The sequence below is a fragment of the Protomyctophum bolini genome, assembly GCF_963924005.1.
Source record: "Protomyctophum bolini genome assembly, chromosome: 4".
Classification (NCBI taxonomy): Eukaryota; Metazoa; Chordata; class Actinopteri; order Myctophiformes; family Myctophidae; genus Protomyctophum; species Protomyctophum bolini.
In genome coordinates this window covers 9562931-9588827 of record NC_137865.1, presented here as the reverse complement: position 1 = coordinate 9588827, position 25897 = coordinate 9562931, and the positions used below count along the sequence as shown (strand labels likewise).

The 25897-nt window shown below is 44.9% G+C and overlaps 1 protein-coding gene across 4 annotated transcripts in view; it reads right to left on the bottom strand.

Moving 5' to 3' along the window:
* The window catches only part of tead4 (TEA domain transcription factor 4), a 47894-nt gene that overhangs the window by 19822 nt on the left and 2175 nt on the right, over positions 1-25897 (bottom strand). For 2 of the 4 annotated variants that reach the window (XM_080762592.1, XM_080762590.1), the window contains exons 2-3: positions 3470-3534; positions 847-918 (exon numbers count right to left, since the gene is read on the bottom strand). In XM_080762592.1, coding sequence (XP_080618718.1) covers positions 847-918; positions 3470-3534 — 137 coding nt within the window. The remainder of the gene's footprint in view (positions 1-846; positions 919-3469; positions 3535-25897) is intronic. The other 2 variants (XM_080762591.1, XM_080762593.1) reach the window with 1 other exon arrangement.

Genomic DNA, 25897 nt, shown 5'->3' with positions numbered 1-25897 from the left:
TCACGAGCAATGAGCCTTCTATTCACAACCATAGCGTCCATTAAGGGACTGCAATTAAAAAGCCGATGATGAGCTCTTTGTGGTGATGGAAGTTGAATGCTTTGGCACGCACGCACGCACGCACGCACGACACGCACGCACGCACGCACGCACGACACGCACGACACGCACGCACGCACGCACGACACGCACGCACGCACGCACGCACGCACGCACGCACGCATGCACACACACACACACACACACTGAATCACCTTCAACAGCAATGATAAAACAGCACTATGCAGAGAGATGATAGAATGTAATTTCTTTCCCTGCACGTAACCTCACTTCAACCTTGGATTTTAACCTTGTTCACCCTGACGTTCTTAAAATGTTTCTGTTTTTTCTCTCCGAACATTTCAAACAATTTCAGCACATGCATATTTACAGTCAAAAAATTGGTAAACAGTGCACTAAAGTTTGCATGAATGAATCCCCCCATATGACATTCTGCACATTACAAACATTACAAGTAAACACTTCTTAAAAATGTATTAATGCACCATAATCACACTTTTGTTGTAGCATGCATGCATTCTGTAGGACTTACAGTACTTAAAGAAAATCACTGCAATAAGTCTTTTCAAATATCTTCTCTGGTAGAAACCCGAAAACATACTTAAACGTACGTAAAAAACATCGAAAGTTTATATATACTTTATACTTTAGATGCGTGTGACTCTGTATAGTATGATCAAGTAGGGCATTAAAAGATTTTAAGAGGTTTCTGTAATCACGCAGACACATTGTTTTCATTCCAGCGCAACGGTCAGTAAGTAGAAGAATAAAATGATGGTGACTCACGTATCGTACCTTCAGCTTGACCTGAATCTCCCGGGCCTTCCTTCGTGCTAGCACCTGGATGTGACTAGACACCTGGAACACACACACAGTTACACACACTAAGAGAGAGCTTCTCAAGGTTTTGCTTTTATTCAAGTCTAAGCAAATGGCGAGTGGAACCAAATGGACCTGTAGAACTAAGAGTTCCATTTGTACAATATCAGAGTTACTGTACAAGACCTGTAAGGGTCCATGTAATGGTGGGAACCCCCTGGACATCCCACAAGGACACCCTGCCTGGGGGTCCCCAGAGTGACCCTGAAGTGGAAAAGTTTATTGACCATGCACTGGACTATGCCATTTGTGCTTTATTGAAGGCAGGGCCAGTGACGAGTGACAGGCCCACGAATGACGCAAGAAGGAGGTTGTGGAGTTAAGTAGTTGTAATTTTGTCAATATAAGATAAATGATATCAAAAGTTTCCAAGATGTTTATTTGAATTTCGACAATTTCGACAAGCTCTACAAATGCTATATGTGATACAGTGATTTTCCACCATTCGTCAACGTATTCACGCCATAAGTAGTGGAAGTAGCTCAGGGGTTATAGCGGCCACTTGGGGGAACGGTCTGGTTCGATCCCCAGCTGCCCCCTGTGTTAACATCCAAGTGTCCTTAAGGAAGACACTGGACCCCCAAGAGCAGGTCGGCACCCCCACCGGTGAGTGGATGGGTGAGTGAATGGATAAAACGTTGTGAAGAGCCTTGGACAGAGGTGCTATAAACACACCATTTGCAATGTATATGTATATATAGCAGGGCTTATAGTGATTTAATGTGTGCTGCTACTGTGCCTCCTGAGGTGGTGAAGGAGGCTTCATGGCTGCTGGTGACGAGGCCAGCAGATGTATATAACTTGTTTAATAAATACAATTCAATTGTGTCCAATCTGTATGGTAGAGCATGTTAACTTATACAATTGGGGGTGGTTGTATCTGGTCTCCCTGCTCTTCTATTGAGAGTGAGACATGAAAAGATGTACTTCACGATGTTACTGATTATTTTCAGACCTAGACTTTTTTATTATTTCCACAGTCTAAGGTATATTAATGACATGGTAAAATGATTGGTAATGAGTGGTATTCCTCTTTAACTATAATAACCCTGCCTGATAATCCCCCCCCCCACGCACACACGCACACGCACGCACACACACACACACACACACACACACACACACACACACACACACACACACACACACACACACACACACACACACACACACACACACACACACAGTCACACACACACACACACAGTCACACACACACATTCCCAGTCTAACCCTATATCCCAGCCAGGGGGACCCTCATCTCTCAGTGTCCATACCTCAACCTAACCGTATCGGGTCCCCACAGCCGGGGATAAGGTTCCAAATCCCGGGCTCACGCCCCCCCACCCCCAGCCCTGCTCCCCTCATCCCTGGCGTCTCTCCTCTTCTAACAAGCCCCCGTGCCGGGCTCCCTCCGTGAGGTGGTGAACAAACAACACCGACATACGATCTCAGGGCATCTGTGCATTGGATCCCCGGTCCTAAATCAGTTTTAGGCCCCTTTAGTCGTCCAACCGGGCACATTGCAACGGTACGGTAGCCTGTGCAGGGTGGGTGCGTGCGTGCGTGCGTGTGCTGTATTTGAGAGAGGAGGTTGGGGGGGGGGGGAATATTTCCTATACTGTCATCATGTCTTCTCTGTCACTGACTTTTTTCCCGGCGTTGATAGACAATAATGTGACGGTTGACGACAGCCCGGTCGGACAGCATGACGTTTTGCGTCTGATAGGTGGCCTGTCTCCAGAGCTCATAACCACCCAGGAGCACTGCTGCAGTATAGCATCGCAATTCTGGTCATGCGTCTTGATAGGCCCATCTATAAGCTCTCAACGCGTCGCACCTGGATATTTTAATGACCCGTTATGTTGCCCAGCAACGACCCTATAAGGGGTCAGCTGACCTGAATGAATAGCTGAATGTGAAAAAGCCCTTTCACTCTGTATCTCCCAGCCTCTGGAAAAAAAAGCCAAACCACCTAAAAACACTACTGTTTAAAGCAAGTATGTGTGGACTGTCTTTGGGTTTGTCCTCCAGGTGTGCTAATGTGTCTATTGATTCCTCCCCACACACATCACTGCTGTTGTGTCTACTGTCTACTGACACACCTGCCAGTAAAGGAGCCCCCACCGGGAGGACGTAGAGGCCTTTGTCCCACTCCTCCCGCCAAACACGACACAACACTCCCTGATGACAGCCTTTAGACCTTCCCTCTCCCGAACACGGGCCAATTGGGTTCATAGAGTTTATAGACGCTCAACAAAGCCAAATACACTGTGGTGGATTCAAATCCACAACCTCCAGGTTGGAGTAGGCACTTTACCACTGCATCACCCGAGTGCCATCTGTTGACGTCGATTTGAATTGTTTCTATGCTTCATGTGGTGGTTTTTATTCCCTGTTGTATGTAAAAGCAATCAGTCCTCTCTGTGAGAATCGCTACATATACAATAAAAACCTATTGTTTTAACCTAAAACCATCACTTATATACAGTCTTTCTCTCACCTGCCTCCACCTCTCACCTGAACTCACCTGCTTTCTCGTTCGTGTCTTCCCAGTGCGGAGCTTGATGTACCGTGCTATCAGTTCGTTCCGTCCTGTAAAGATAGAAAAAAGGGAGACAATAGATTGAAATTCACGTCATGGACGACGTACAGTACACACTTCACACTGCCATGCGGGAAAGCCATGGTGAGAGCACTCAATACTTTGTTTGGAATATTGGAATTTTCTTCCACGGCACAGAATATTTTCAGATGGGCACCAATTATGCGGTGCTCCTTGACATGAAAAGGTTTGAGAACGACTTGTGACTCAAGTGATGACTCTGAGGTCATCGTGCTGTCACACCAACTGAGCTTTCCATCAAGACGAGTCTGGTTAATGTGGAAGACTTAATTAACTAATTTATATCATACAAAGGATAATTTGGCAAATAAATCCTGGGCTGTCTCCTCACCTCTCCTGAGCACCACAGTGTTACCATGACGAAGCCAAGTACTATAACTCAACAGCTGGCTCTACGAGGCTGGCTGGTCTGGTCCGACCAGTAAAGCACATGGCATTTATACACATTGCACACTTCACATATCTACATGAGCAGCACTGTGGCGGCACTGGCAAAGCACAGTGTCACACAGATGCTTTAAAGGGCCTTGCAAACGTGAAGTGAGGAACGCAGGCCTGGAACAACACAGGTCTCCTCCAGAGAAGAGGCGCGACAACGCAAGCGTAAACAAAAAAAGCTAAACTGAATCCAGGTCTGGTGAGTCGCGGGCGTCTGCACGTAACGAGCACGGGCGCAACAAATGCGCGGGGGCCGCACTCACGTAAATACGAGCAAGAACGCAGGTCTCATTGAAAATGAACTACCGGTATAGGCACGTTTTATCGCTCCCCTTTGCAAGGCCCTTAAAGCTGCCCTACATATACTTTTCCTCTGCTACCCCTAGATTTGAACCCGGGCGGGCTCCTGCACTGAAGAACTGACATCTTTAACATTGAGCTAATGCTTGCTCAGCGGGATGAATCGTATCTTTATCTTCAGGTTAACATTTGTGTCAATCCAGAAACAGGGTCATGTCAAAGGTCATGTCTCATCTAGACACATGGATCTAAGGTTTCAGTAGAGGAGCAGGGAGGCACAATACAACTATACTCTACCACACAGATTGGACAAAATTACAATGTCATTTCATTCAAAAAGTTACATAGTGCCGGGTCAATGTGTGAGGTCAAACACAACGAGCCGAGCGTTGCCTAGCGATGTGGAATGCTATACTATAGGATACAGTAAATATAAAAGGGGCAAATCTGGATTCATAATAACAACCAAAAGACGGAGATATCCGTCCATGGCAGCCAACGGTTGTGTGTCTGTTACTTATAGGTTGGGTTGAACCAATAAATACCTCATCAATATTGTGAATATAATGAATATAACAATGTTGACAATAATATATAAAACGAATATATATATATTTCCAAAATATTATAAAATAGCGATGCATTGTGAGCTTGTAGATCAGCTATTTTGAGCTGTATGAGGCTCATGTGATTAAAACCAGGAACAGACACCGCACTCACACCATGTCCAAAATCCCAGACGATATCGAGTCTCATATCACAATATCCATATAATATTGATATATTGCCTACTGCATAATAACATCGAATCGATACAGTATATTGCCCAGCCCTGTTATATACAGAGTCTCAATTCAAGTGTGTGTGTGTTTTTTCACCGTATGTGCAAAAATACACACATGCATGTGAGTCCGTCTGGCCGTCCATGTGATATCACCAGGCGTGGAGTGTTTCAGCGGTCAGAGCGGCCAGTATAAGTATCCCTACACACAAGTGTTCTGTATATACTGTACATACATCCATGCACGTCTCAAGTGCTGATATCATTCTCCCGTTGAGAGCAGCCACAGTCCTGTGGCCGACCGCGTGCATATCTGTGTGCCATCGCTGTCGACAAGTGGTCAAGAGTAACTTACTGTACTACATACAGTACATTTACTTTTTTTCCCCCCCTTCACTACTTTACACTTCTACTCCACTACATCTGTAGTTTAAATATTGTACATTTTCTCCACTACAGTTAAACTTTATTATAAGTGACTTTGTACATTTATTATATATATTTAATAGCTCTGGTTTATTCGACAATAGCCAATCTACGTACAAGTGAGCTTGTATAGTGAGCTTGTATAGTGAGCTTGTATAGTGAGCTTGTATAGTGAGCTTGTATAGTGCTGTGTTGTGAGCTTGTATAGTGAGCTTGTATAGTGAGCTTGTATAGTGAGCTTGTATAGTGAGCTTGTATAGTGCTGTGTTGTGAGCTTGTATAGTGAGCTTGTATAGTGAGCTTGTATAGTGAGCTTGTATAGTGAGCTTGTATAGTGAGCTTGTATAGTGAGCTTGTATAGTGAGCTTGTATAGTGCTGTGTTGTGAGCTTGTATAGTGAGCTTGTATAGTGAGCTTGTATAGTGAGCTTGTATAGTGAGCTTGTATAGTGAGCTTGTATAGTGCTGTGTTGTGAGCTTGTATAGTGAGCTTGTATAGTGAGCTTGTATAGTGAGCTTGTATAGTGAGCTTGTATAGTGAGCTTGTATAGTGAGCTTGTATAGTGAGCTTGTATAGTGAGCTTGTATAGTGAGCTTGTATAGTGAGCTTGTATAGTGCTGCGTTGTGATCTTGTAGATTGAGAAATCACACAGTATCGTCTCTGTCGGGTAGAACCGCCATATGCCCCAAACTGTAACTTTTCATGATTAAAATTCAAAAGTATCAAAAGTAGCAGATCTACAAGCTGAAAACGTGTCGCTTTGCGCAGTCTTTCAAGCTTGTGGATCTGCTAGGTTTGATGCTTTTGTGTGACGCTGTAGGATGAATGGTAAATGATAAACACCAAAAGTCTGCCCGACAGCAACGGTATATGGTACCGTAAGTATACTTAGATTACCAACACTTTTGTAAGTGTACACAATTAAAAAAAACTAACTAACACAGGCCTTTTTACTTGTACTTCCACATTGTGGTATATTTCTTTACTGGTTACTTGAGTAAACCGTCAGAGTACTTGGTCCACAGTGCATGCCCGTTGACAGACAGGTCACATTGGCAGAGCAGGTGGCGGGTGAGGCCACCATGCGATCCCCGGGTCACTGGACGGCACAGACACGCCACAGGCCTGGTGACGATGGCTGGGAGTGTGTGTGTGCGTGCGCGCGCGTGTGCATGTGTGTGTGTGTGTGTGTGTGTGCGCGTGTGTGTGTGTATGTTCGTGCATGCGTGAGTGTGTACTTGCATTGCTAAACTTTTTTTTTTTTAAGAAGATACGTTTACAATTAGGAAAATATTCAGGTAAGATATTTAGAGGTTAGGTTTAAGGTCAGAGTTTTCCCTATTTTATGCTTATTTTACAATTTACAATCTAGGTATTTAGCAGACGCTCTTAATCCAGAGCGATTTACAGTAAGCAAGAACAAAAAGCATGGTAGAAGTCATCATGAATCATACGTAAGCTAAGAACCATAACAGTAGAATATCTATATAATGCTACTATGCATACAGTATACTATATAGTGCTATGTCTACATGAAGATTTACAGGTCACGTAGTATTCATGGGCTATGTTCAGATATTTTCAATGTCGTCCTAAAATGTTGATGTCCTCACAAGTACAGTAATAGTGTGTGTGTGTGTGTGTGTGTGTGTGTGTGTGTGTGTGTGTGTGTGGTGGGGGGGTCAGGGCTCAGACCTGGCTGCCAGGCAGCTGGTGTGTGTGTCAATGTTTATAGAATATGTCTTTACGCCCGCACTAAATCTTAGGCTCGTTCCAACGCGGCCCCCGCCCCCCGTCTACGGGGGTCTGGTTACGGGGCCATGACACCGGGGGGGCAACGGTCATATGGCCTTTCACCCCCCCACACGGCAATGGGAACGATATGAACTGAGACACACACACACACACACACACACACAGTCACACACACACTCAATACTAATGTACTTACATACAGTTTTATGTAGGTATCTGTACTTTGAGTTTTTGCAATTTATTTTATTTTTATTATTACATTATTTAATATTAATTATTTAAGATTATGACTTTCACTCCGCACTGCATTTCAAAGACAAATATTGTTACGGATCTACGAGCTCACAACACATCACGACATGTCTTGTCTGCTATTTTCACAATTTTGTTAAGCGTGTCATTTTGAATTCTTAAAAAATCCAAGTACTCCAGTACTTTAACTCAAGTACAAACTTGTGAGCAGCGTTCACTTGTAATTTGACCAAGAGTATATCTATACTTTGACTGGAGTTGAGTACTTTGTCAACTGACTGCACACACACACACACACACACACACACACACACACACACACACACACACACACACACACACACACACACACACACACACACACACACACACACACACACACACACACACACACACACACACACACACACACACACACACACACACACACACACACACTTTGTATAAACAGTCTGGTGCAATGTGTTCACAAATCATTCTGGTTTTTAACTGAGAAATTAATGTTAAATATTAAATAATGTGGATAATAGTCTGAATTAAACCTAGTGGTTATTGTAGATGTCGGGCAGAAACCTTGTATCTAAAACGGTTGCTTTTTAGGAAATGTGAAAGAGAACCTGCATTACAAATGGATCCAATGTAATTATTAGTCTTGTTAATACTTGTCATTGGTTCAATATTTATAAAACCCACAGACAGTCAGACACTTTAATAACCACTTTCACTTGAAGTTGATCACCTTAAATCATTGTCTACGAGCTCACAATGCATCTGCTATTTTTTGCTACACACTGTCACTGACATGTGTGACACTGCAGTATGACAAAGTAGGCTTAGTAGGTCATTCATTCACAAGAAAAACATATAAAGTTGACATTTCTTTAAACGTATAAAGTTAAAAAAAACATCTAAAGTTGAAAAATGCTATCATGTTAGTAGCCAAAATAAATCATATCTGCTCAGAGTTTGAAAACAACTTCAAGATCTAGTGCTGAAAGCACGCACACATGCACGGACACGCACATGCACGCATGCACGCACGCATGCACGACTGCACGTGTGCACGCACACACACACACACACACACACACACACAGAAAATACAAATGCTACGTAAACTGCACACATATACCCATTAACACATGGGAGGAAGACATATAAACACACATTAATGCACACACGAAACACACACATATACTTAAGTGAATCACCTAACACTCACATGGCAGAGAGACAGATGACCGCACACACACACACACACACACACACACACACACACACACACACACACACACACACACACACACACACACACACACACACACACACACACACACACACACACACACACACACACACACACACACACACACACACACACACGCTCAGGGGGAGCCACGCAAGGGTCAGCTTTGCACCACCTCTTAAACACGGTCATTTTTCCCTCGACACCACATCTCTGTGTGAATTAACATGCATATCCGTCACGCCGCTTAACGTGGAACGAACCCCGTCACTCTTTCCCCCCCGTGGCATAGTGATGCATGAGTCAGAACCCGCAGCTATCCCAAAGCGGCCTCCGTCGGGGTGCGGCTGCCATGGGTGGGCGAGAAGCAACTGGAGAAGCCCCCTCTTGTCAACCTATAAAAGTGATCAGATTCTGGTCAGGAATGCTAAGCTTTGTGTCAGCTGCCCTGGCCCTCATGGACGGGCTGCTTATACGAGCTGCATGCGGTCTGCTCAGGCATGAGTTTCCGTTTATCAAGCTCTTTCTAAGTGGGACTTTTATGACCCGACTGGGACTTGAAACCTTGAGACCAAATATCTTCCCGAGAGGCAAATCCGGCCTCCGCTTGTCCTAAGGGATGACGTCGCCCCTCATGAGCTTCAAGCGGTAACACTTGACACGCGGCCAGCCACTGAGGTTCAACCCATTTTGGACTGAGGTCGATAAGAAAAAAGGCTTCTAAATCAAATGTAAATTAAAATGTTTAAGACCCGACTGACATAGAATGACCCAGATTTTCCCGTTTGTCCGGACACCAGGGGTGCACGATTATATTAAATTATGACCGATATCCGATCTACGATTATTTGCAGGGTCATATCTGCCGATACCGATTCTGACCGATTCTGATATTATACAGAGGACCACAATGGAAACAAGCCTAGGCTGGCCCAAAGCCTGTTAAAGTATTCAATCAATATATAGCCTACACTTTTCCAAGTGTCTGTTTTCACAACTGAATGAGATGAGTACACAAATTAAATGTAGAAAAATGTAAAGTTTATTATTTGATTTGGCTTTTGTTCTAGACTAGAGGTAGGCCTACTAGACACTTTTGATTTACAGTATATTGAACTCATTGATGAATTTTCATTGCTCAATGCTGCTGAAAACTTATTTTGAGACCGTTCCGATACCGATATGGCATTTCTATGGACGATAATATGGGCGATTCCGATTATGCTAGCGATTATATCATGCATCCCATACCGGACACGCATTTCAACAAAGTGTCAACATTTCAGTGACAAGCCCAGCTCTACTTAACCTGTCCACACACTACCACTGCACCCCGAGGAGAAGAGCAACCTGTCCACACTACCACTGCACCCCCAAGAGAAGAGCAACCTGTCCACACTACCACTGCACCCCAAGGAGAAGAGCAACCTGTCCACACTACCACTGCACCCTGAAGAGAAGAGCAACCTGTCCACACTACCACTGCACCCTGAAGAGAAGAGCAACCTGTCCACACTACCACTGCACCCTGAAGAGAAGAGCAACCTGTCCACACTACCACTGCACCCTGAAGAGAAGAGCAACCTGTCCACACTACCACTGCACCCCCAAGAGAAGAGCAACCTGTCCACACTACCACTACACCCCCAAGAGAAGAGCAACCTGTCCACACTACCACTGCACCCTGAAGAGAAGAGCAACCTGTCCACACTACCACTGCACCCTGAAGAGAAGAGCAACCTGTCCACACTACCACTGCACCCTGAAGAGAAGAGCAACCTGTCCACACTACCACTGCACCCTGAAGAGAAGAGCAACCTGTCCACACTACCACTGCACCCTGAAGAGAAGAGCAACCTGTCCACACTACCACTGCACCCTGAAGAGAAGAGCAACCTGTCCACACTACCACTGCACCCCAAGGAGAAGAGCTGCAATGTGTTCAGCCTGTTAGAGATGGCTCATTATGTGGTAAATGGTGACCGAGGAAGACAGCTCAACAGCTGGAAATGAAAGAGATTTGAGGGCAATTTAATGCCAAGCATGGTTCCGTGAATCAACGTGGGGGGAAAATTAAGTGGTCCATATGAGGCTTGGCTGTACATGCACACACACGCACACAAACGCACACAGAACACACACACACACGCACGCGCACGGACATGCATAAACACGTGCACACACAGGTACAACAGCACCCAGCTGCAGACCGTTCCTTTGTGTCCGGCTTTTGTCGACTTAAACCCTTCTCTCCGCTGCCAGCTAACTCTTGTATACACACGCTGTCACACACACATCCTTATGTGTTTGACACACACACACACATGCACACGCACACGCGCACACACACACACACACACACACACACACACACACACACACACACACACACACACACACACACACACACACACACACACACACACACACACACACACACACACACACACACACACACACACACACACACACACACACACACACACACACCGCAGCCCCCAGTAACAGCATTTATTCAGTCTTTATCTTATTTTCCTTTCAGGGGCTGAAACTCCTCAAGCGTTCCGTGTTTATCAGGAGGTGCAGTCGCCCGCCGATTGTTTGAGTCCCTAAATGCATATTTCTTTAATCCCCGGGGGATTAAAAAAATAAGTGTTCCACATTTCCGTGGCAGTTGCAATGTTGAAAAGAAGAACAAGAGCTTTGTCAAAGTCCTGGAAGTACTTGACCTCGAATGAAATACCATTAAGTTGCCTGTATCAGGTTCAGGTACAGCAACTTCTTCCAGTTACTACTGCTTCTAGGTTCTGGCACAAGCGTCATCGTAAATGCAAACCGCTGATCTGGACCCATTTCTTGTGCACTGTGCCAGTAGGCCAAAGTACAGTACATGGTGAATGGACTGCATTTATATAGAGTGCCTTTAGTTTCTAGTTCAAACTGCTTTACAATGTACTCCACATTCACCCATTCACATACACATGATGTCCATCCTACACTAAGCGTAGGATGCAGAAGGTGATCACAGACCCCCCCCCCCACCCTGCCTGCTCTCTTTTTTCACCCCTGCCCTCAGGTATGAGACCGCGGTCTCTAAAGTGCAATACACTTACCCGAGGCTGTTCGCCTCCTGAATGCTGACCCTCTCTCTCACTCGCACTTTGCAGCGTGCAGCTGCTTCATTAGAATGATGAACCTTGATGAATTGCTATTTATTTGAAATGAATTGTAACATTCTGCATTCTTATTTATTGGTCCCTCTCATATGATGTTTGTGTACTGCTGTATCTTTTTCTATGATGTTTGTACTTTTTCTACTGTCCGAATGATGTGATGTGAATTGTGATTACGTGTCTATTCGTATGTCTGTTTTTAGTGCACTGAAACAAATTCCAATCTGTTGACATGGCAATAACGTCTTGAATCTGAATCATGCACCATCGTCGATGGTGGAGGAAACCATGCAAGGCAGTGAGGCACCAACCTGCTCATGAGGAGCAGTTAGGCTTTCAGTGGCTTGCTCAAGGGCACTTGGACACGCAGCCAGGGGGAGCTACAGTATAGGGATGGAACCTGGAACCTTAGGATTCCAAGACAGCCGCCCTACACTACACAGTATAACCGAGTCACCAGGTCAGGCTGACTCTAATGCTAGATTTGATTTCTCAAACAGCTGTGTCCCATGTGATACACACGTTCATAACTTCAACAGATTGAACAAGCATCAAGCACGGCCATCTCCTCATTCTAAATTATCCCTGCATCTTTGCTAGCAGTCAACAGCTTCATTAATGAGCTGTCAAGAGACGACACTGGATGCACTTGTATCAGATGACCTGGTACATGTGCGTGTGTGTTTGCACGTGCACGTGTGTGTGTGTGTGTGTGTGTGTGTTTATGTTGCTATACTTATAGTACCTGTAAAAGTAATACTTATATTGTGAAGATGATTTTCCTTGCCCTCACAAGAAAATTGGTTGTTTTTTTATGGTTCAAATGACGTTACACAGTGTGTGTGATGAATAAACGATCCGAAAAATGTGTCAGTGAATATTTTGCATGAAACTATTCATAATTTATGTCCCATTTATATACAAGCTTGATGCCTTTATTTTGACGTGTAATTAAATGTCTTTAGGTTTAGAGTTATGGTTATAGGGTTATGCCTTATATTTGTAATAAACGCAAACGCAAAATAAACACAGTACAAGCTCAGCTCGTCTCAGCGCTGACCGCTCTAAGAATATGGCATTTATAAAATGACCATCACGAAATGTGGATGTCCTCACAAGTTTGGTAATACAAATTATTAGCGCACGCGCGTGTGTGGGAGCAGTACACCCCTCTACCCCCCCCCCCCCCCAGCAGAGATCAGCATCAGTGACATGATGCAGGCATGGGGTCATGGTGTCTGCTGTGAGAGAGAGAGAGAGAGACAGAGAGAGAGACAGAGACAGAGACAGAGACAGAGACAGAGACAGAGACAGAGACAGAGACAGAGACAGAGACAGAGACAGAGACAGAGACAGAGACAGAGACAGAGACAGAGACAGACAGACAGACAGACAGACAGACAGACAGACAGACAGACAGACAGACAGACAGACAGACAGACAGACAGACAGACAGACAGACAGTTAAGTAAGTAAAGTCACCAGGGAGAAACCGTATGCCTGTCACTCCGCTCGGTCGGTGACTTCCACAGTTTGTTCTTGTTTATCACACTGCGTGAGTACAGTCACGGCCTGCCGGGTCCCTGGTCCCTGCCCGGGAGAAACCTGAGCCTGGAAAATGTTCTTAAGGGCACGAAAAGTGACCACAACGCCGGCCAAGTCAGGCGCTAGCATGAGTTCAGCAGCAGATAAATATGACAGGGGGGTGTTGTGCAACTCATGAAACATTTCACAAACACAGAGAGAGATTTTTCCTTCTTTTTGAATGGCTGTTCAAACAGAATGCTTATCGTCGCTGTTGGGTAGTAACCTTTGTATGTCCAAAACTGTAACTTTTCAGGAATTGGCAAATATAACGTGTGTTCCAATTGATCCAATGCAGTTATTATTTAGTCACAAGCTCTTGTTAATGCTTTTCAGTGTTTCAATATCTGTAAAACCCACAGACAACTTAACCGCTTTCACAATTTCTTTCATGGTGAAAATAGCTGATAAACTTGAGTGTTGTGAGCTTTTCTATTCTCTATTTTCTTTTGTGTGACAATGTTCATGATTCATAAAACGTCTGTATCATCATCTTCCTCCTTGGATAGGGTGGAAAATCACAAACTTAATCGCTTGAACTCTACTTTGTAGTTTGGCAATTCAAAAAGCTAAGTCAAATAGCAAAAAACACCTTTTAGACAAATGTTCTCCTATTTTTGCAGAATGTTTTCCAATGTTTTCCTACTATTCCCAGAACAGTAGTATAATGTGTATTAGGTTCCAGGTGTTGGACTCATCAGGGCTTGATGAGCTTAACGGAACCTCACAAACAAACATGACGTTAACCTTTGACCCCTGTGGTGCTTCAAGGGGCCTGTGACTGGAGGTCAGGGAGAGGTGGCAGGGGTCACAGTGGAGGGAATGGACGCTATCACGCCAAGGTGTCACCCCAGAAACTAAGACCCACACCACCATAAATCTGATCTCTCTCTTGCTCTGTGTGTGTGTGTGTGTGTGTGTGTGTGTGTGTGTCTCAGGGTCTCTCTACAGTATATCTCCCAGTTTCTCAATTTGTCTCTCAGGGTTTCTCTCTCCTGCACCTCTCTCTCTCTGTCGCTCTATCACCGTCTCTCTCTCTCTCTCTCTCTCTCTCTCTCTGTCTCTCTCTCTCTCTCTCTCTCTCTCTCTCCAGTGCATTCCTAACATTCCTATGAGCTGACTAATATGCTACAGGAGCTGCATCTGCTCTGACACTGCCCCATGGGGTGAGTGAGCTCTATTTATGACTGGATACTGTAATATACAGTGTAAAAAAATAAATATATATATATATATATATATACACACACACACACACACACACACACACACACACACACACAGAGTACGTGTATATGCGTACACACACTCAAACACACAACAGTGTGACTGTGTACGTATATGTGCGTGTGAATGAGTAGGCTACAGCACTGAGCCATATGGACAAACACTGCTGAACATGTGCAGCAATGTGGACTGATTTTCATGAATGCCAACATCCTCTATTCTGAGCCATTCATTCAGCGAGCACATTTGAAATGTAACCTAGAGTATCAGTATATTATAATTCATCAACATGAAAGATCAGTGGATTGGTGGACGTGCGTGTGTGCGTGCATGCGTGCGTGCAAGAGGCTTGACGGCCTCCTTGAAAACACACATGTACCCTCCATGCGGGTTCCCCTGTACTGTGTGTCTGCTCTGCTCAGCCCAGAACAAAGGTCACATTTAGGCTGCAGGAATGTCTTGGCTGGGTGTGATTTCCCCTCTTCACATATAAGGCTATGGGTACAGCTCATCGTCGCTGTCGGCTATAAACCTTGCGTTTTCCATAATTCTACATGTTGTTTCATGCTTCCGCTTTTCTTGAAGAGTGTCACACAAAAGCAGTGAGAAGCAGGAAAGCAACAGCAAACTAAATTAACAAGCTCAGAACGCATACAGAAACGCATTGTAGAGCAACTACTTTGCTATTTGTGTGTTTTTTATTTTGTTAATTCTGTCCTTGGCTTGGGATCTATAAATACTGAACGAACAAAAAGCATTTAAGAGCGTGTGACTTAATACTGAGTCCATTGGAAAAAAGGTTGTCGGCCCCCCCCCCCCATTTCCTGATATAGTAACCGTTGGACATACTAGCGACAATTCTGTACAGTAGCTCTGTGGAGAGCCCCTCTGTCCAGCCCAGGATACCAGCGATGGAAGTGACGGCGATCACATGTTGGGCCACTGGGCCGCTGGCCAGACGACGCTGCTCGTTCTATACACTCTACAGGCTATACCGTCTGGGCTCGCTAAAGCCCTCAGTGTTTGTACACACCATGGGGCAACCATCTGGACGCGTCCCTTCTGCAGTGTGTGATGCTGCCAGCGTAACATGGAGCGCACTCTTATGGTACTGTAGTACTTTTGACCTTCCTGCACTTCAACTTCACTACCCCATTCAAGTTTGACCTAAAATCATGGCTCCATTTCATTTCTGTTTGAAAGTGTGTTCCCCCGTCTGGCTGTCCCCTTCACTTTACTGCTGGGAAGTGACTTCTGGGGGCTGTGTGTGAAATGTGAATTGACCCGCAAGTGTCAATGTCAGTAAACCACATTAACCCTGACGACGCTATTTTGGGCATACAGTAGGTGAAAGTTTTCAAACTAATTAAATGTAAAAAGTATAAAACGGGGTTTAACCACTGACCCTAGATACATTTTGGCCAGGGTTCCCTCCCCCCATCTTTCCTCTCTTCTGAAAATTGCCAATATGCAAGCTAACGTGAGCTTATAGATTAGACATTATTGCTGAATGTTGTCAAAGACAGGGTGGCTGACATAGGAGTTGACACACAGGACCTGAGCAACCAGCGTGCCCCGAGCGGGGACTTATTATAGGGACCTCTTATTCACGACCTTCGTAAGCTTCATAATACGGTAGCTGTTTTCAGTTTACACATTATGCCATGGTAACTTATGAGGGACTGGGCTTATCTAAGATGTCCATTAAAGTGCTGTCACCAAGAGTCCAGCTTACTAAGTTACTAGTATGACACTGCGAGAGAGAGAGAGAGAGAGAGAGAGAGAGAGAGAGAGAGAGAGAGAGAGAGAGAGAGGAAGAGACTACAAATGGAGCATACAGTATAATTAAGTACTGTTAAATACATTTGAAAAACTGCAATATATTACAGTATTTTATATCACAGTACTGTAATCTTTTCTCACACAGACACACACACACACACACACACACACACACACACACACACACACAGTATTTTTTTCTCTTATGTTTTTGTCCCTATCTCTTTGTCCTTATAATATAGACTTTAGTTTAAAATCACGTCATATTATTATGACGTGAGTTTAAAATAAAGTCTACGGTCTATTTAGGATGTGGAAAAAACAACAGAAGTGAGGTCAGAACTTGGGTCTGTGTTCCTTCCTCCTCCATTCTCCTTCCCGGTTGTGATGTTTTTGTGTAACTGCAATGTCTTAGAGCTGGCACAAAACTCACTATTTCACACACTCATTTTACACCTGTAATCGTGTGATGCTGAGAGTTGATTCTGAGAGAGAGAGAGAGAGAGAGAGAGAGAGAGAGAGAGAGAGAGAGAGAGATAATAGACATAGGCAGAGAGTTATCCCATTTTGTGCCCAAGATGTCTGTACACGTCCTAATGAATTACGACAATTCTACAAATGCCTTCTGAATCAGTAGTTCTCAACACTTCCACTATGTCTCAAAAATAGCAGATGTACAGTACAGTACAGTACAATGCTACAATCTAAAATGACACGAACACAAAGAGACAGAAAGCATACAAGGTGCAGTGGCCAGATTCCAGGAACAACTCAGAGGTGGGGGGGGGAGGGGGGGGTCCTCCAGAGAGGATCCAATCGCATGACAACTTGAAGGTTAGCCCCAGGGCTATAAGGTTACGACTGGAGGGTCAGGCTCAATGTCCTCGCCATGTGACCCCCTTCCTCCTTAACACCTTCTCAGACTGGCTCAGGCATCCCACGCCGCTGTCTGGTCAAACCGCATGCCACTGCACTTTTTTGAGCCACCATCGCTAAATGCACAAACCACATGGAGGACAGCTTTGAGCCACTGACGGGAATCGGACTGCATCTATGATTTGCTTATAGAGCAAAGAACAGAGGTCCAGTTTATTGTCTATAGACATCAAGTAGACTATCTATATCTACAAAATAGCCAATTGACACATTGTGAGCTTGTAGATCTGAGTTTTTTTTTTTTCAAAAGAGTGAAACATGCCTATAATGTTTAGGCATAAGGGGTAAGATATGGCCCCAAATGTATTTGCCACATGCGCTGTGAGCTTGTAGATCTGCTATTTCTGGTTAATGTTTCCCCCAGATAGGGATGCTGGGGTTCAAGTGGTGCTGGTTTAACCACTGAAACTCTATATACTTCACTGACTAGGGGTCCCCCAGGGCACCATCCTTGGCATACTAAAATAGCCGGTCTAAATGCTGACAAAGCATTACAACAACGCGTCGTGGCCCATTGTGAGCTTGTAGATTAGCTATTTTGGCTGAATGTTCACTTATAATTACATGCCCAGAATAAGGACACTGGGGTACAAGTGATATAAAAGACCTCTAACTAATACATCTATTTTCCACCAATAATGTCCGTGCCAAATTGGAAAAAAGAACTCCACCGGTCCACAGAGTCCAAGTAAAGCCACTTAAAACAGAGGCCTGTGCAGTTCTTTAGCATACGTCAACAAGCCACAGTCACCAGCGAATGTCTCACTTGACTGTGATACTTTAGACGTGGGTGAGAACTGGCCATTTCTTTCCATTAGCTCTGCAGGCATCACGTTTTTAATGCGAATGAGTTGACAGTGTCGCCCCACACTGGCCTAAAACGATGCACAAGTGGAACCTAGTGCAAGAATGAATTAATGTAGCATTCTTTTTTTGTGTGTCTTTATTCAGTTTTGATTGACAAAAAAAACCAACCGGACAGTCACACCTGAATGGGTAGAGGCGCCAGGCTGTCTGGGAATCAGAAGGTTCCAGGTTTGATTCCCGACCCCGGCAATGTGTCGAAGTGTCCCTGAGCAAGATATGTAAGCCATAATGATGCTGAAAACTGAAGTTCCCACGGGATGAAATATGTCTAATTATTATTATTAGAAGCCCCCCCCCCCCCCCCCAACACAGCAACACACTTAACCCCTAACTGCTCCCCAGGTGCTGTATTAGTAGCACTCACGGCTCCTGATAGTTAAGTATCCTAATAGGTATTTGTGCAAAATTATGGTTATTACTGGAAGCTTTGCGGTCACGAGCCAATTATTTTACAGGAAGGCAGACAATTCCAAAGAATTCTGAGGAAAGTGATTTTGAAAAGCAGGTGCGAAGAAAGAAACCTACAGCCACTACTAGGCCAACTATATATATATAGACGAGTAGAAAGGAATCTTTAAGATTAGGCTTTAAGAAGCGGTGCATAAATTACAATGGCATTTACATGACCATAAATAAACATGGGTCATCATATTTCCAGCTATGAGCTGTCAGTGAACTGGTTTCCACTGCAGCCACAAACACACACACGCGCGCAAACACACACACACACACACACACACACACACACACACACACACACACACACACACACACACACACACACACACACACACACACACACACACACACACACACACACACACACACACACACACACACACACACACACACACTTTACTATTTTCTTTCTTTTTACAAGACATATTGTACTTTTGACTCCCCTACAGTGCAGAGGCTGAAGTATAGTACAGCTGTAGATACTCCAAAAAGTACTCCAAAAGTACAGTACTTGTGTACTTACTATGTCCACAGTCTGAATAATTTCACCAGTCTGATCATTCTCACCTGTCATTTGAAATACCACAGTCTGTCACAGTTACAGTAAGGGTTCAGACTATTTGAGAATCTTGTGAACATTGAGATAGAAGATAATTATATCGTAGGATCACACATTTTGATTGCCTGCAAGTTTAGTCTGCAGGCAATCCTGCAGATGACTCATGTCTGCTCCACATCATCAGAAAGTGGGTTATATGTATGTACCTGCCCTTAATTAGTGTGATGTTCTGCAGGTGTGAATGTTCACAGGTTTTTTAATTAGTCTGAACAATTTATGAGACTGTGACAGGCTCTTGGGTGACTTCATCTTGGACACAATACAGAAGTGCTTTTCAACCCTTTTCAAATCAAGGTCCATCAGCATATTTGAAAATTAGCCAATCTACAAGCACACAATATGTCACTAATGGCACGAAATATTTTTCAGAAAGGGGTCTGCAGTTAAATACATATTAATTTAGGGGTCCTTGAGTGAGTTGAGTTGAGCTATGCAAAACAGACATCATAATTTGTTCTGCCTTTCATTTACCCTACTTCAGGGCGCACGCACGCACGCACGCACGCACGCACGCACGCACGCACACACACACACACGCACACACACACAGGGGGACAGGTGCACTGGACTGAGCGCTGGTGGGCCATGGTGTCATGCAAGACTAGTATTTACTAGTACTTTCTTCCATCACTGCACATGGTGACGGAAGCACAGCGAAGGCCCTGTAAAGAGCCACTGTGAGGAGTCACTCGCTGCTGTCATCATACAACAGACATCCATGAATGGCTGGAAATATTTGCCTTGGCAACACATTTCAAATTATCTCCACCACAATATCCCAGACACCGTCTCTAATAAGCGAGCTAATAGCTCCCACTGAGCAATGCGGCACAAGGTCCAGCTGGCACTATGCAAAATATTATGGGAAAAAATGCAGTGAATGTACGAGGAATATGGGGTGAAAACATTCCATCGCAATTGGAGAATTTACAATGGATAGAGGAGGATGAGCGTGCATTCCGCGTTTAGCCCTGTTCCCAGTCTCAAGATCGCATTGTTTCTCAAGGAATTACATTTATTCCGCCGAGGGGAATTCACCCCAAAATGCCGATCTCAGCTGACAGAATTACAAGCATTTCTTCTGGATTTTGTTTTGTCTCTTCATCCATTTTTAGCCCATGAAAGAAGACAAAGTAATGTGTCTAAACCTATGATGTCATTGTCTTAGGGATTCAGATATTATGCCTTGACAGAATGTTGTCTTTGATGTAATATATGGCCTACTGTATGTAGTACTGTACTTTGCTGTACGCTGAACAGCCTACATAGCTAATCCACAATCTCATGTGTCTGCAACTGACGAGCTTCTAAATCGGTTAGTTTTGCAATTGAAAATGTTGAAATGTTTAGATTTTTTCCTTTCGCTTATGATAACATGCCCAAAGGTATTACTGTAGGTGAAAAAAACTAAATACATGCAAACGATACATTTCCACAGTGCTGGAGCAATACTGCACAGATGTCCAAATTGGCACTGATTGAGGAGCCTTGAATGACTTGACTTGTCTGCAACATGTGGAGTAAACTGCAGTGCTGACCCTGAGAATGATGGGAAGGGGGGTGCGTGTGTGTGTGTGTGTGTGTGTGTGTGTGTGTGTGTGTGTGTGTGTGTGTGTGTGTGTGTGTGTGTGTGCGTGCGTGCATGGGGGGGGGGCTGTTTTAGCATTTAGGGGCGATGGGGGTGGAGGGGGCAGAAGGCTTAGTGTTGACTCCTTTCTCAAGTCATAAATCTGTGATGTCGTAGCGCCGCTGGGGTAAACGTAGAGAGCAGCTGTAGGTGAAATGAAAGGCAGACGGACGGACAAGACAGACAGACAGACGGACGGACAAGACAGACGGACGGACGGACGGGCGGGCGGGCGGACGGACGGACGGACGGACGGACGGACGGACGGACGGACGGACGGACAGACAGACAGACAGACAGACAGACAGACAGACAGACAGACAGACAGACAGACAGACAGACAGACAGACAGACAGACAGACACACAGACACACAGACACACAGACAGAGGCTTAGTGGTTAGTGGCTGTGAGAGAGAGGCAGAGAGAGAACTGGGGTTAGGGAGGTAAATCACAGAAATAGCAGAGAGCAGAGGAGGCAAGCTCTCTCTCTCTCACACACACACACACACACACACACACACACACACACACACACACACACACACACACACACACACACACACACACACACACACACACACACACACGAATGCACACGTTCGTGCACGCACGCACACATGCAAGCACACACACACACACACACACACGCACACACACACACACACACACACACACACACACACACACACACACACACACACACACACACACAGGGGGACAGGTGCACTGGACTGAGCGCTGGTGGGCCATGGTGTCATGTAAGACACCACTGCCTTACCTTGGTGTTTATTTGTCCAAGCCCACCCCCCACCCCCTTTCCTCTGCCCCCCCCTCCCCCTCAGGCGCTCAAAGGGTAAACGTCTATTCTGGTTTGGGGTTACAGCCGCGTTGCCTTGAACCTCCCCCGTTCTCCCATGCGTGCATGCCATTCCTGGCGCACCAACGCGCTCCCTGGCGCGCATCACCTGCCCCTGACCCCCATGGGGAGGAAGGGGCAACCTCGGTGCCCGCGTCTTGCCAACCTAGACACAACCCCCCCCCCACCACCACCACCACCACCGCATCCCTCTGTGCTCATTCACACCCGCATCTACCGTCCCTGTGCCACAGAATGTGACACCTGCCTTGCCCCCCTCCGCCCCCCCCCCCCCCCCCAGCCAGCCATTATTTCAGGCTTTATAAGGGTTTAAGTGCTGATCGGATGAGAGCGCCCGTGACCCTGCTAGATGGCTACGCTAGGCTAAAGCTAACAGATAAAGGTGCTGACTGGTGCGGTGACAAGAGGGGCGGCGATGACAGAGCTCGTCTGGTAAGCGCCAGCCACCTCTGTCCTGCCCCTCCCCCTCCCTCCCTCCCCCTGCCCTCCCATTGGAGCGGCTATCAAACTAGCAGGCAGTGGTTTAGACAGAGTACCAGCCATCAGCAGACCATCTGTTACCAAGCGTCTATCAGCAACACGTCAGGCCAGGAGAGAGCCCTCATTCATGTCACAGTCCCACACTGAGGCACTGGATGTACACACACACACACACACACACAGTGCACGGTCCCACACCAATGCACTGGATGTACACACACACAGTGCACGGTCCCACACCAATGCACTGGATGTACACACACACACACACACACACACACACACACACACACACACACACACACACACACACACACACAGTGCACGGTCCCACACCAATGCACTGGATGTACACACACACACAGTGCACAGTGGAAGTACGAAGAATTTACTCAAGTATCAGTAGCAAAGCAATACCGCAATGGAGATCTAAAAGTAACGCAGAAGTAAAAGTCCTATATTTATTCGAGTAGAAGTACAAATATAAATATATATATATATATTTTTTTTAATTATCTACTAACAACTTACATTAAAGTTTATTTCGTTAATGTACGTTTTGCATATTATATATCTACTGTAAATCTACAAAGCAACTTGTAATAAAAGTTTGCAAATAATAGTGAAAAGTATAAAGTATTGAAAAATGGACATACAGTACCTCCAAATTGTACAGCACTTGAGTAGTTACTTTCCACCACGTGCACGTGTGTAATACAAATAACTCAACTCTCTCAATCTTCAAAAGCACTGCCGTGCTTAGCGACATTAGATGGTCACTATAATAGGGCTCTATGGAGGCGCGTGCATGTTTTCATGCGGGCGGGGGGAGCAAGGCGTTGCACAGCAACCGGCTCAGTTTTTAGCAAAACCGTTTCATATTATCCATATAAAGTGATATAAACTGTATATATACATACGTCAGACGCAGACAATAGATATATATACATCAGCAGTTAAATAATTCAGGATTCAAATTCAAGAGCATCAAAAGTAAAGGTCGACAAGCTCAAAACGTTGTGGATCTGACACTTTTGCTTTCGCTTTTGTGCAACGCTGCAGTATTATGAAATAGTGTTAATTAAAGTGAAAAAAAGTGAAAAAATGGAGATAAGAGGTTTTCTGCCTAACAACAACGACATTCTAGTGGCGACAAACATGCAGCTGACTACATACTGCATGAGAGAATGATGCTCTCTGTGGCAGGAGAGAGAGAGAGAGAGAGAGAGAGAGAGAGAGAGAGAGAGAGAGAGTGTATGTGCGTGCGTGCATGTACTGTGTATCTGTGCAATGTGTGTGTGAGACACTGACCCACACACACATTGCACAATCACACGCTATGGGACCACGTGACACTGACAGCTGTGCAGGAAGCCGGCACTAGTGTGAAACACCATGAACACTCACGCACGCACACGCACACGCACACGCACACACACACACACACACACACACACACACACACACACACACACACGGCTACAATTCGAAACTGGCCCCCGTAAAATCTGAATCCCCCACCCACCCCTTTTTCCCCTCGCTGTATGTTTTTTTCCCCCCCTTTTTGCCTCCTTTATGATGATTTCCTGTTTATGGCTATAGAAGTGTATATTTGTATGTCTCTAAATGTTATGATGAATTCAACATGGTGGACCCTGTTGTAAACAAGTGTAATGCTTATGGTGTCGTCCACAGTTAAAACATTTGTATTGAGTTGTGCTTGAGGTGTACTGTAATTCTCCAATCTGTTAATAAATACTTCAATCAAACACACACACACACACACACACACACACACACACACACACACACACACACACACACACACACACACACACACACACACACACTCACAGAGAGAGAGGGAGTGTGTGGGTGTAAAACAGGCCAATTATGAAGTTCAGTGTGCAAGTGTGTGACTGTGTGTGACTGTGTGTGTGTGTGTGTATGTGTGTGTGTGTGTGTGTGTGTGTGTGTGTGTGTGCTCATTTCAAACTACGCTAGACTCTGTTGCTCCCCTGAAAAGGAAGGTAATAAAGCAACAAAGGCTAGCCCCATGGTACAACTCGGAAACTAGAAACCTCAAGCGAACGTCTCGCAAACTCGAAAAGAAATGGCGTTCAACCAAACAGAAAGAATCATGTATAGACTGGCAGAATAGCCTCAAAATATACAAAAAGGCTCTCGACACGGCCAGAGCCACTTATTATTCATCCCTAATAGAGGGAAACAAAAGTAACCCAAAGTTTCTTTTTGATACTTTGGCAAAACTGACAAAAAGCCGTGATTCCACGGACCCACGGATTCCTACGACTCTCAATAGTAGCGATTTCATGAGGTTCTTCAATGGCAAAATAGAAACTATCAGAGATCAAATTGATCTACAACTACTCTCGACTCCCACTGGACTGCCACCAAATATGGTGGTCTCAGAGGTGGCCGCAGACCCAAATATATATATGGATAGTCTCTCTCCAATCGAGCTCTCTGAGTTCACTTCAATGATATCTTCTTCAAAATCAACAACATGTACCCTGGATCCAGTTCCGACTAGATTACTCAAAGAGGTCCTGCCTCCGGTTGGTACATGCCTACTCAATATGATCAATATGTCTTTGGTGACAGGCTACGTGCCACAATCTTTCAAGGTAGCGGTAATCAAACCTCTACTCAAAAAGCCTACTCTTGATGCAGGCATTCTAGCTAGCTATAGACCTATATCGAACCTTCCGTTTCTCTCCAAAATTCTCGAGAAAGCGGTCGCCAAACAGTTGTGTGACTTTCTACAAAACAACAATATATTAGAAGGCTTTCAGTCGGGCTTCAGAGCTAACCATAGCACTGAGACGGCCCTGCTGAGAGTTACAAATGACCTCCTGACTGCAGCAGATAATAACCTCCTCTCCGTACTGGTGTTGCTGGACCTTAGTGCTGCATTCGACACTATTGACCACCACATTCTGCTACAGAGACTGGAACATCTGGTTGGCATCAGGGGTGCCGCACTGAAATGGTTCGAGTCCTATCTGTCTGATCGTTTTCAGTTTGTAGAGGTCAATAATGGCTCCTCTACACGTGAAAAGGTCAAATACGGAGTCCCACAAGGCTCTGTGCTTGGACCAATACTCTTCTCTTTATATATGCTCCCTCTGGGCAACATCATCAGGGAACACTCAATAGATTTTCATTGTTACGCAGACGACACTCAACTATATCTATCGATGAAACCGAACGAAACGGACCAACTAGTCAAACTTCAAGCATGTCTTAAAGACATAAAGAGTTGGATGGCACGTAATTACCTGCTCCTCAACTCTAACAAAACGGAAGTTATCGTGATCGGCCCTAAGCCCCTGAGAGACAAGTTGGTCGATGGGAACTTTTCTCTAGATGGCATTACTTTGGCCTCCAAGGCCACTGTGAGGAATCTGGGGGTTACCTTTGATCAAGACTTGTCTTTCAAATCTCATATCAAACAAATCTCAAAGAATGCTTTCTTT